The sequence below is a fragment of the Amphiura filiformis genome, chromosome 15 (genome assembly GCF_039555335.1).
Source record: "Amphiura filiformis chromosome 15, Afil_fr2py, whole genome shotgun sequence".
NCBI classification, from domain to species: domain Eukaryota; kingdom Metazoa; phylum Echinodermata; class Ophiuroidea; order Amphilepidida; family Amphiuridae; genus Amphiura; species Amphiura filiformis.
This window is the reverse complement of record NC_092642.1, coordinates 42,378,522-42,392,496: the sequence shown is the minus strand read 5'-3', so window position 1 is coordinate 42,392,496 and position 13,975 is coordinate 42,378,522. Positions and strand designations below refer to the sequence as shown.

The window sequence follows — 13,975 nt, the reverse complement described above, 5'->3', positions numbered from 1 at the left end:
GATTTTAAAATTGATGATGAAAAGCAGTTCAATAAAAGCAAATTAAGGCAATATCGCAGAAGTTGCTTAGCCAATCGATCATTTAGAAATCGCTATTAACTTGTTTTTTGTTTGCTTGCTGTGGTAAAACAAATTAAATTGAAACTTGATGCATTTTTGGGCAAATGATAAAAACTGCTAGTCCTTTCACACAGACTTTAATTATGACATGTTTGGGGCTCGAGCAAACTGACATATGAAAATTTTGAGAGAGAAAAAAATCAGGACTCAGCAGGGATTGAACCCTGGTGGCTGGATTACCGGTCCAGAGTCTAACCACTGTACTACTTGCGTTCACAGTAGGTAATCTCAAATTAAGCCCACTTTTTTCTCTCTCAAAATTGTCATATGTCAATTTGCTCGAGCCCCAAACATGTCATTTATATCATAATTTCTCAGGCTTGCATCGTTTATTTCCGATCCTCGCATATATTAATTTGTCTCGCATTGTCTTACGCCCTGTTAGGGTGAAACATATAGGCCGCCCCTTCATTATCTAGACTCTAATTATATTACACCTCTTGACCTCAAAATTGCAGGGGCCTTGAATTTTACTTTGTGTTGCCAGGAATTTGTGTTAACAGGTCATTGTAATAATATGCTTGGAACATTTTAGTTTTATCAAGTAGGTTCCACACTACCTCCATGATTATTTTGGCCACATCATGGCTGACCAATACTACTGTGGACATCATCAACAGGAGCCTCCATGTCATACTGGAATCTTCTTGAATTGACAATAATTGGAAACACTATTATATCCTACAGATAATAATATTCATGATTACAATGAATTTGAAGAGCTTTTGTATTTTAAATTCAAACTAATTTCAATGGCAACTAGTTTAATAGCTTTTGCTCAATGTTTTTGTTATTACTTAAATACAGTTTTTGAGATCATTGTTTTTATAAAAGACAACAATATGTACCGGTAGTTACACAATAAAATACCACCATCATCAAGCTGACAGGAACTATTTAAATAAATAAACCATGTATAAAGAGTTTTTGATAAATAAAAGTGATTAAAATGTATTCTAAAATTGTTTTTCATTTCAGCTATAAATTATCTAGAATACATAACGCTATGGCAAAACATTGCAAAAACTAATTAATGATTGTTTACGAAAAACTCTGTATGGATGTGACGAGATGTGTACACAACAAAACTCCCCCACAGGCTTCTATGGTACTTCTTCAGAATGCAATTCGATATGTCTGATTTGCTCTCATGTCCCACAAAAAATACTGTCGAAACGCTCATTTTCCACTGTAAAATTGAACCACATATAGTGGTAATGGTACCTATAAAACAACCTCATCAAGTATATATAAACTCATCAGTTTCTTCTTTTTCCAAAACAAGACAAAATATTCCTCACTGGGGATGTTCCTTTTTTAATGGAATAGCCCAATTCTGGCCTATTTGGTACTGATCATAGTGTTTATATGGGGAAAAACCTGTGGAGGAAATCTTGTGTACAAAGTGCTACATTTCCCTATCTGAAGATTCAATATTGCTAATGATGTACAATAGGTGCAAAATTTTACTACGGCTACTATTGGTGTTTAAATAAATTACAAAAAAAAAATACAAACTTGGATCCCTCAAAGACAAATAATTTTCAAAATTTTATACAAAAATAGAGCTGCAACCAATCAAGGGTTTGCCTCTACCAAATAGAAGACAGACTGAAAAGGCTATTCCAGTTGAAATCCATACACCCCCTATGGGTGTAGATTTCAAATGGAGCCACCCTTCCAGGTAACCCCATTTGAAATTCCCACTCCCTACATGAAAGATTAAGGTCACATTTTCCATTGAGGGTGTATGAATCTCAAATACAATAGCCCTATATAGAAGTTCTGGGATACTACTATTCTTCTCCGAGTCCATAATAAGTACAATTAAATCCATCAAGGCACACATGATCACGATACTTTGAACAGAAACAGGTTTTATAGTTTTGATGACGATGCTGATGATGTCCGCGGTAACCTTCACGACTTGGATTCAACAAAATGCCACATGTCAACTGCAAGATAAAATAGAAACAATGCAATGAAAGTGAAAGCTTTTACGGATTGGCAAATTATATGTTAGTGACTATTGTTTCATTCCTTACCTAACACCCTTCCTGATTTTTAGCGAAGGAAAGTAAAACGTACGGAAGGGAGCAAGGCATTAATTATCCAGAGGGGTGCCCAGGTGTCATTTGGACACCCTGTTTTCAATTTAGACACCCTAAAATTCTCATTTTTATAATGAGTGAATAGGAAGTGGACACCCTGATTTTGTAGAATAAGGTATTTTGGACACCCTAAAGACACCCCTCTGCCTAATGCCTTGGAAGGAGAAAGTAGATGAAGAGAAAGGTTGTTTGCTTTGGTCCAGTCTCGAACCACAGACCCCTCGGGTGGTGAACAAGACCTTTTTTCCCTTCAGTGAGGCCTACTTTAACCCTAATTGTCCTTATCGGATCCGATCATTTTTCAAAGCTTTTAGAGTACCGAAGTGTGATGTCATAAAATATATTTTTTTGCATTTCAACATTTTCATGACCATATTTCAGTAGAACATGATGAAAAACATCCACAGTCCAAATTTGGTGGGAATCGGATCATGAGGGCCGAGATATGGCATGAATACCTAATAAGCCCATAGAAATCAGTGTAAATTGGCCTGGTTCATAACTCTTTGGAACCAGGTCAATTTACACTGATTTCAATGGGGCTAATTAGGTATTCATGCGGCCACATCTCGGCCCCTCATGATTCGATTCCCACCAAATTTGGACTGTGGTTGTTTTTCATCATGCTCCAACGATACATGGTATTCAAAATGCTGAAATGCAAAAAAGTTTTCTGTAACGTCATCACTTCGGTACTCTATACCAATACTGATTTTCATAACTTGTGCCAGAAAAAAAGCAGTCAAAATTACATAAGCTACAACCCCGTAAAGGTATAATTACAATAATTCCAGCAGAGAATCTGAAGGCAATTTTTGATATGACCCATGCAACATGATATTAACCAATCCAACTTTTTAAATGTGTAAGGTTGGTCATAATAAAACCAAATTTGTGGAAAAAATTTAAAACTGGTTGTAAATATCATGACTCCAGAGTTCAAAGGTCTAGTATATATGTAATGTGACACGATCTTGTCCATGGGGGCCAAAGACGGCTTTTTTGAAACTGAAAGTAAAAATATGGAGTTAAAAACTATAAAATACATAAGAAAATAGGCATGAAAAAACCTCATAACTTTAGGACCAAATCTGCTAGACCTTGGTGTTTTCAGTAAATGATAGCCTATTGTATGTATGTATAATGCAATAATTACACTAAAATGTCTCCTTTGGCCCCCATGGACCAGATCGTGTCACATATGGTTATAGGCCAAGAAAGAAGTATACAAAATAGTGTGTATATCCTTGGGAAAACAACTTGGAATATTTCAAACTAAAAATTATGGCCATGAACTGCCGAGTGGCACAGAAAGCCAGTAAGTGATTGCTCTTTCAGCCAGTTTTCAGGCAATTGCCCGATTCAGCTCTGTTATTCCAAATATCCACAATCTTGTTTATTTTCACCCCGTTTTGAAGCTTATAGCCTAAATTTGCGCACTTTTTCAGGCTTTTCCTGCAAAGTTACTTCAGACCACTGGCATCCTTGTCTTTCTACAAAAGCAAGATAAGCAAAGCACTGGGATTTTATCATTCTCCTGTGAAAGCCTTTTATAGTCCTCTATTTTTCTTAGAGTATTATTTTACTATAATAATCTATAAGGCTTACCTGAGCTAGGGACATCATTAGCAGGACCAGCAGGAGGAGCCTGGAAGGAGGAATGATAACAACAAATTGAGTGAATTAATTACTCCCAAATATTCATTATGGGGTTTACAAACTTGTCATTTCAAATCTCTTGTACTGTGCAAATACAGCATCCATGTTAGCAAAACACAGATTTACACAGATACTCTCAGACCTAGGTAGGCCTGGACACGGGCCTGGGCATCGCAAGCGTTTTCCATATTGTGATATAAGGCGGGAAAAACCCACAATATCAACCCTAACACAATTTTTTTAAAGCTTCAAAACAACTTGAGCACGCAAAAATATGACCTATGAAAATCACTCAACTGTGAGACTATCGCAACCAACTTGTAAGGCACAATATTGCGGTGCCTTTAAACACAGGTGTATGTACCTCGCGTTGTGTCAATGCATGGTTCATTGTTGGTGACGTAAGCAAATGTGAACATAAACGCATAATGTCAATTTGGTGTCATTCAAGAGTGCCAAAGTTGCATCATGTGACATTGCAAGTTTATGTACATGTACCATGTTCACGTTGAGTTCCCTAATGTTGTCTATTATAATTATACATGTAGTATAACACTTACTGCTTCCAGTATGCTCTCGGCTGTTGGTGCATCAATCATATGGGCACTGCTGGCTACATTCACATTCTCACTGCAAGTACAATTAAACAACATACATTTAGACATGTATACTTGTATGTACCTTTTTTGTTGTTTAGATTCTCTATTATATATTTTACTCTTAATTCAGTAAATGTTGCTATGTTTCTCTTTGCATTACCATTTTCACACATTTAAACCCTGTAACAAAGTACATGTATGGTTCCACTACTTGGTAAATTGGGTTGTAACAAGTCACCAAAATTCAGGTCGGATCAAGTCATTTGGACTCCTTTTTAGCTCCAGTCAAGTCACTCGAGTTACTGTACACAAATTCAATAGGGTTGAGTCACCGATTGTTACTGGAGTTGATCACCTCATTTTACCTCCAGTAACAAGTTTCATGACTTGTTGTAAACCTTTTGATAAAAGAAATTATACTTTGTGTGTGCAACTCAGACACAAGTAAAGCCGATAGTTTAAGTGCAGAGCGAATGTATGTAGTTGCACCTAAGCCTAGCGCTATAGTCCTATTCAGCTTATTACTATAATGTATTGTTATAGTGATGACAAATAGGTATTAATTCAGTACTGTCTCAATCCCATCCTGGTGCTGCCTGGGACTGGAGGTACTCAAGTTTGGTTTGGGTAGGGTGAATGTGCCACTGACAATTTGAAAGTGGACCCATCGCTATATACAAAAAGTCACAAATTTCTGTCCAATTTCATGCAAATTATCAAAGTTTTTACTGCTTTTCCCAAAAAATTTCAAAAAAATTGGCTACAGTTAGGCAAAATTCGGCTATTTTTTTTACAGAAAATTGACCTAGAAAAAGGGATCATTGATATATCAAATGGGCGAAAATAGGCCCAATGTTTGCGGCACATCCCCATATGGCGATTTGTATCGAGTACCCCCCTCCGGGTTCAAAGGCTAAGCACATATATGATCTGTTGGTCCTGGAGAAAGTAAACCTATTTTGAAATCCACACAGCTGTTGTCCACTTGGCTTGCTCAAGACAGTAGCATCCACGCCTTCCACGGGTCATACACATCGCCTTTGATCCCACATAGCGTGGACCCTACTCTCTTGAGAAATCCAAATGGACTATAGATGATTATGGCACCATAACAAGACCCAGCAGCCATGGAATGATAGTAGACTTACCAGGATAAACCACCAGCATCAGCCTTGCCTTGCATAAGTTTCTGCCACTGCTCATGAGTTTGTTGAATCACGTTCAATGCAAATGCCTTCAAGATAAAATGTCATATGAAGATAAATTAACAAAATATCATAAGTATCAAACAACATTTTTTATAATTTTGACAATTTGAGCAAAAGATTGATAGGTTTGCACATTGCAAGCCACAATCTTGATGCCACTTGTGAATGACACAGTGCAGGTTTACAAACATAGGGAATCCAAAGGTTGGATCTATACATTGAGATTCCTGGAACATACACATGCATCCTTGACGTCCACATACCTCCAACATAACCTACATTTAACATGCACTAGGGCCTAATGAAGGCATAAGCATACCAGATAATAACTGTACTTGCCAAAGTACATGGAGAAATCTTGTGATCAACTGCTCCGCAGGAAGGAAGGATGATGATTATGAATGAAACTTATTACATGTACATGTTAGTGGAAATCAGCCGATTGAGTTATCTATGATCAAATTACTCAATCAAGAAAACCACATCACCACAAATGGTTGACATTGCTGAACAAGGTCATCGCACTTCCAGCAGCTTAAGGGATCTAAAATGAGCGTTTATTGCGTTTCGACAGTATTTTTTGTGGGACATGAGACCACCTCAGACCTATCGAATTGCATTCTGAATGTTAATTTTCATTTTTGAAAATCACAGTATAATACAAATTTTATGACAAATTATAAAAATTTGATATTTTTCAAATTTTTGATATATTACAGTACTGTTAAATATCAAAAATATCGATTTTCAATGATTTGCCATAAAATGTGTATTAAATTGCGAATTTCAAAAAATCAAAATTATTTGATATCAGAATGACATTCTTCAGTATTCAGAATGCAATTCGATATGTCTGATGTGCTCTAATGTCCCAAAATAAATACTGTCCAAACGCTCATACCCCAGCCCTTAAGGGTAGACGAGGTATTGTTGGTCGAAGCAACCTAAAAATCGATTTGCATTATCTAGATCAATATATTATTGAAAATTAACACCTGGATGTTTTGCAAAAGTTCATTCTACAAATCGTATACTTTGCAAACTTGTTTAATTTATTGTTGTTAATGAGTTATGTACGTTTTACATAAGTGTTGTTGTTTCAGCCCTCTTTGCAACATAACTCAAGAACCGCAGCACCTATAAAAGTATATCTGTGATATGTTAATTCTTCTACACGCTCGCTATGAATTGAGCAATGCAGTTTTTGCCAAAGCTTATTGCCTTTCGTAAGATGCTGTGAACTACCAAATCACAACAGTTTAAAATTATTAATAACCTTAATGTAATGAAATAGTCTGATTGCATGTGTGTAGTCTACGACATGCAATGTGAAGATTGCGACTCATGGTACATTGGGGAGACAGAAAGGCCCGTATATGCAAACAGTTGAAAGAACACAAATCATGAGAGCTTTCCAGTTTGGTCACACATGAAAACTCAAGTCATCAATTTAAACTGGAAGAAGTGGACATCTTAAACACAGACTCTAGAAGGTTCCAGCGGGGCGTGAAAGAATCCATATATTGCTGCTTATAACCCGGATCTTAATAAGGACAAGGGCTGCCACCACTTACCAGCCATCTACCAATTTGTCATCATGTCTTGTAACTCTGATGTGATATCCAAATCACATGACCAAAATTTTGCTCCAGTCAACCACTCTTGAAAATTTTTTTTTTCTTGTTGCGTGACCAGTTTAAATTTAACTCATTACCCCTATACTTTCTTCTTGAGTTTGGCAGTGCTGTAGGAGTGTAATGTAACTGGTCGAAGTATCAAATCTTTTTTTTTGTTTGTTTAACCAATCCGTCTGGGTGGACACACACTTGAAGCACTAACGTAATCCCAGACACATACATTTAGTCCAAAACCTCAACTTTGTGACCATCTCTGGCTAATAAGGTTTGACGGTTGATTCTACGGACCATTCAGAAAAAAAATAGCCCCCATTCCCTTGCAAAAATCCCAGCATTTTTCGCTAGTGGCCAAAAAGTCACTTTTTCAGGCAAGTCGACCCTAAGGATTTTGACATAACTTTTCACAAATCCAAGATGGCGCTGACAACAATTGGTACGCGAGGTGTTATCCCACTTCTGGGGGATGCCGACAGACATCCCTGCTGATCAGGTCGCCTTTCGTCACACTGACTTAGCTCAGTCCATCACAGGAAATCCATACTCATATAAGATGGTCTGGGACATGTGCATCGAATGCACCATGAACAAGGGCAGCAAAATGAAGTCTGGCTAGCTCTCCATCCTCCAGAATAACAAGCAGCTGATGGTGCACTCTAGGAAGGTGAACAATGTAGCACAGACCGGGGCGGCTCATAACGCCTTGGTAAACCGAAAAGCAGCCAAAAGAAAGCATGTAGAATGTGGCCCCAAATGGATATGAGGATATGAGCAGTGTGCACAGGACCTGATCGCATATATGCATGAGTTTAGCCCCTTTCTGTTCGACCCATCCTCACATATCCTCCGCACCCTACAGTCAGCCATGCCTGCTTATGATGAGCTTATAATTGCAGACGTCTTATCGCATTGCTGAAACATCCGTGTTATCAAGGAGTGTATGGCCTATTCAACTCCAATACAGGAAGACACAGAAGAGCAAGCAAGCTCATCTAGAGACTGTATCTGTAATCTGTACATCTACAAGAACCCTACATCACTCCACTCTCATCCACATAGTATGATATGATATATGGCAACTCCATCAGCAGAAGATCAACAAAAGCAAGATGGCACCCCATATAAATGGTCGGTCTACAAGGTATCATTCATCATCCTTACCAGTCATGGTGATGTTGAACATATCAACGACCCGTAAGATGCACCAAACCCAACTAAAGATTACAAGCGAGACCTTCGGTTACAGGGTAAGGCACATATATCCACAACACCTACATAAAATTGATCAACACTTTCCCTTCTTCCAAAGTGTTCACAACACTGCTGTGTAGTGTCATTAACAAGAGGTGGTTGCACAAACTGATATGCACCTACCTGACAGACCTTGCAGAGAGCGACCAGTCCGAGGCTGACAGAGTCCTCTTTTCCATTTACGCAGTTCTGTGCAAGTCAGGCTACAGTGGCCCTGTTGCCATCAATGCCATTGTTTATGTCACAACAGCTTTTTTATTTTTTAAGCCGATTATAAGCTGAACAAATTAAGCTGGATAGCCGATCTACTCACCTTATCCTTGGGTTTGGATTCAAAGGCAAATTCATTCTCTGGTTTGCCATCTGGTACCTTGTAAATTCTGAACCAATGGAAAGTATTCTGTATTGGGAAAATAAATGCATAATTGGGTTAGTCAAATTAAAAGCTAAAATACCTTTGTCTATGGACAAAATTGGACATTTTCAGTGCTGTTACAAGGATAATTTGAAATAAATAAAACTATGAATATTTTTCCCAGCAGGAGGCTACAAATGAATGTAGTATCCAAAATTCGAAAGTGGAAGGAAAGGAAAAACACATTACTTCCCTTTTGCTTGTTTATACAACACACAACAATAGACCCAAAGAGTACCAACTCAAAATTGCCCTTTGTGTAAAGCTAGATGGTAAACATGCCATATTGGTTTGTCGCCCATGGAGGGGCAAAAAATATACCTCTGGCATTTATCGGCAAGATCCCGAAATTGAATAATTATTTGCATCTTTAAGCTTGAGCCTTACAAAGGTTTGACATGCAGCCCTTAGTACTTGTTTTTTGTCACAACTTGTTGCATGCAGAATAAGGCTGGCATTTTCGGTCGGGTAAACGGTACCGCCGAGATTTCATTACCGGGTAGGAAATACCCTCCCGGTACTCGAATTAAAAAAAAAAAAAAAAAAGTTTTTATTTTTTAGGTTTTGTAGTGTCCCTGGACCTAGACCTAAATGCTAGGATCATTCATGGTTGACCTAAAAAAAAAAAAAAAAAAAAAATGATTATTTAAAATTTATTAATGATTTCAAAATGCATTCAAATTCAATACATTTTGAAATCATTAATAGACTATGACATGAATACAAATTATCAATTTTCATATAAAAAATAACAAAATATCTTGAACATTTTTTTTTTTTTTTTTTTTTTTTAGGTCAACCATGAATGATTCTGGCATTTAGGTCTAGGTCCAGAGACACTACAAAACCGAAAAAATAAAAACTTTTTTTTTTTTTTTTTTGCAATTTAGATAAACCGATTACCCGACTGAAAAATGTGCCGGGTACCCGGTACAAAATTACCCGAAAATGCCAGGCCTAATGCAGAATGCAAAAAATGCACTTTGAATTAAATTTTGCCAGGCACATATATCAAAATAATCCGGCCAGAACTTGACTCTACCTCATTGTTCAGAAAAATGACCTTTCTTACCTGTAAAAATCCAGGCATCTCTTTCTCTATATCACCAATATCTGTAAGTTACAAGATTGAAAAATGATTTCTTTGGGGTTTTTCCCTTTAACAAAATCATGTTAATACAAACATACCAACAAAACAAGACAGACTGCATACAGCAACACTAATAATACCAGCATCAGCATGACAATTATGTTAATTTGCCCAATCAAAACGATGCACTTGTCGGCTGCTACATGTGTCTCATTTCACATAATAGCTCGGAATAAATACCAGACTCATCTCAAGTAGTAGTCGCTTCAAATCATCCCCAAGTCACATGGTTAAGGAATGTTATCTGTATTCATAAACCATGGGGTTAATTAACCTCCACTTGAGATGAGTCTGGTATTTATTCAGGGTCGATTTAGCCACTGGCCCGGGCCAGTAGTTTCCTCGTTGGGCCAGGAGATTTTCCCACTGGATGGCCCAGTGGGCAGTGGGCTTGTTGGGATTTTGGCATAATTATGAATTTATCACACATGTTACAATATTAGCAACAAATCTGGGCCAGTGGATTTGCCCTTGGGTCAGCTGTAGAAGGGCCACCCGATATTGGTCCTTATGTATTGTCTACCCCTGTTTATTCCTAGCTATTATGTGAAATGAAAAACATTGGCTGCTACATGTTGTTTGATATGGATGTACACATTTGTCAGTATTTTGCATATTACACAAAGAATTGAGATTTTGAGAAAAAATAAAAACATTTGTTGTTTCTGGACGGACAATTTAAATAACAAACACCAATTAAAATAAGGGTGGGATAACATGGCAGGACACATGTGTTGTTAATTATATCTCCCCATATTATTATTTATATCACATCATTATCAACGTACTATTAAAAAAGCAACATAAAAAAATGCTCTCCCACTATTTTTTCTATATGCAATATACAAGTCTCTACTGTGGGTTTATTCACAGCTGTATGGTGACTCACGATGCTAATATGTTAATTTGGTCACCAATGGTGATAGTAACAAGTGATGAATATGCAAGGAAACTTCAGTTCAATTCTGTAAGCTATCATGGGGACATGATATAATGGCAAAATATTTATTGAGATGAGGTAAACTCATGCATATTCAGTAAGGCTAGCTCATGCATATCCGGTGTGTAATATATCATAAATTGCATGGATGAGAATAAAATCATCCAGGGGAAATTTGCCCATTAACAAAATTTTTACTTTTTTCTCCCAATTTCCCAATTCCCCAGTGAAGTGGTTACATAACTCCCTGGTAACTGGATCACACACCTTTTTGAATGGGTAGAACATGCTATATAGAATTTCATGATTTCAAAACTAACCATTTAATTTGTGGGCTAAAGGATCCTTCACATCTATTACCAGAATCTTCCAATCAGTTTCACCTATGTGCAAAGAGAAAAACAACACATAAAATTTAAAAGAACTTTTTGAAAACTTGATGCAAAACATTTTAAAATTGCTTTCCAAGACATTTAAATGTTACTAAAATGTTTTGACCAAAAGCAAAACATGTTTATAACGTTTTAAGAACATCTTTGCTTTTGCTACATGTAGGTAGTGGGCTGCCCACAATATTCTTGCTGGTGTTAAAAGAAAGTTGATATTAAATTGTACCCATTTGGTGCACAATTTTAATTTTTTATGTTATTTTTTCAAATAGCATACCAACAATTTCATTTTGTATAAATTTTGGTCGAGCTGGCCCATGCCTCCGCTTGAAATTCAGATCTATATGGATGCAGCTACAGTACCAATGTTAACCTACACTATCATAAACCAACAGTACTTTTATGATAAGGAAACATACCTTCATCAATGAGTGCAAGGGTGCCGAGTACTTTCACTTGTATTACATCACCTTGTTTGGCTATCTGTATTGGGAACCAAGTAATATACAGCACTAAAACATATTGAATGTTTCTGATAATACCTACACAAATGTGATAACATCTATCATACTAATATGCAATGTGTAAAAATAACGCCTGTCGGCACATCGCGATGAACTACTTTATCATCAGATGTGCCATTTTCCTATCCAGCCCAGTCTTCAGTGGTTATACTCCTTTTACAGTCTTGTAGACTAAACTAGGAGTGGTGGTGGCCAATGACCTATCAGCCGGTGCGGTGAAACTCAAGGTGCCAGAAACGAAATCACGAAGTGCCATAAGGTGAAGAAGTATATACAAGGTGCTGGTGCTACAATAGATTGGCTTAACAACGGACGCCTTGAAAACCGGACATAATTGTGGTACAAAAGGAAATCCCCTAACAGGCATAAAGGCCCAAGAACTGGGGATCCTAAACTCAAAATACACATTGCACAATACTAGAGGAAAAGTAAATTACTGTATTCGTTCCATTAACCACCCAGGGTGCTTAACAAAATCATTTTGGGTGGGCGCTTAAGTTTTTCATTGTTTAGACCAACATGATGTAAAAAAGGCCCAAAATATTCCATCATCAACATCAGTGTGTCATATGTTTCAGACCATGATTCAGATTTTCATGGGCAGTGAATAAACTAATACCAGTTTGCTTGTTGTAAAGTCACTGGGTGGGTGCTTATAGGGGCATGTGCGGTTAATGGAACGAATACGGTAATTAATGTTAAAATGATCAAAATTGCATTACTACAGCTGTATATCATATTGCACCACATTTTTGCTAAGAAAATCAGGTAAGACAAATATTATTGGGCATAATATAACCGGGCTCGCATCCCTTTGCTAAACAAAATAGCCAAATTGTTATTCAATCACACAAACATATGTCATTATATACACAATTATTGCTAATACAAATAAAACTAAATTATGCCCTGATAATTATTGCACATGGGGTGATTAAATTGCAAGAAAATTATGCATTAATATAAAATTGAAAAGGATTGATGATTGTCATTGTATGATCAGGCATGTCCCATGTACTGCAAAATGCTGTGAAAAAATGTTGGACTGAAAATGTTGGTATTGTCTAAATTTGGAATGAGAGTTGGGCAGTTTGAAGATATATGAATAGGAGGAATGGAAATTTGTATGAGGAAGTTGTAATCTAAATTATCAATCTTTTACTGTTGGTGTTCATAACAAATGCACAGAGACTGCTTTCAGTGTTCTCTTTCAAACCACGATCACAGGAGATAATTGCAAAATTAGAGGTGTTATCGACACGTTCAAATTTCAAAATTTGTCAGGGAAAAATATGACAATCGACACGTTGACACTCTTTTTTCTTTTCGTAAAGTGTCGAAAAGAGATAGTTAATTTTGATGTACGATTTAGGGTCATGTCAATGATAATATGACATATACAACAATCAATAACACCTTTATGCAAAATATTGACTCTTTCTTGATGACAGCTCAAGGAAATGTTAATAAAGGTCAATTTTACAAATGATTTACTTTGTGAGTGGGTTGGACCAAATCCATGCACTGGCATTCTGTGTTTGACACACTGACATTGGTTTATTGACTATTACTAGTAGGTCAAACTGTGCCAGAGATTAAGAGAATTGGTTTTGTCAAATACATGAAAACAAATTATATTTGGATATCAATCTTTGAATCATGTTCAATGTTCAATTGTTCATTAAAGATAAACAGTTGCTTATATAAAAATGCTTTCGGGTAAAGACAATGATCTAATACGATAATATACAGTTGTCTCAGTATGTTCATGAAAAATGGTTTTGTCAAATACAGGGTGTCCCAGAATGATTTATACCGTGTTTGAACAAAATATCCAAAATATATAGTCAACAGTGTATCTAATTTTAATAAGTGCTATACAATGCCACACATGTCTCCTACTTATTCTGTGACTTTCATGGAAATAGCTTGGTTTTGGCGTGACATTGCTATTACTGAAAATGGATGAAAACTG

The 13,975-nt window shown here is 36.7% G+C and overlaps 2 protein-coding genes across 2 annotated transcripts in view; both read right to left on the bottom strand.

The window, feature by feature from the left end:
* Positions 1-13,975, bottom strand: part of LOC140171659 (prestin-like) — a 129,521-nt gene that overhangs the window by 40,271 nt on the left and 75,275 nt on the right. The gene's annotated exons all lie outside the window — the stretch shown is intronic.
* Positions 1,030-13,975, bottom strand: part of LOC140171660 (uncharacterized) — a 37,539-nt gene continuing 24,593 nt past the window's right edge. Inside the window, exons 6-13 of the mRNA XM_072194955.1 lie at positions 11,896-11,959; positions 11,408-11,470; positions 10,070-10,110; positions 8,896-8,982; positions 5,638-5,723; positions 4,451-4,520; positions 3,840-3,879; positions 1,030-2,075 (exon numbers count right to left, since the gene is read on the bottom strand). Of these exons, the coding sequence (XP_072051056.1) occupies positions 2,041-2,075; positions 3,840-3,879; positions 4,451-4,520; positions 5,638-5,723; positions 8,896-8,982; positions 10,070-10,110; positions 11,408-11,470; positions 11,896-11,959 (486 nt within the window). The 3' untranslated portion in view covers positions 1,030-2,040. The remainder of the gene's footprint in view (positions 2,076-3,839; positions 3,880-4,450; positions 4,521-5,637; positions 5,724-8,895; positions 8,983-10,069; positions 10,111-11,407; positions 11,471-11,895; positions 11,960-13,975) is intronic.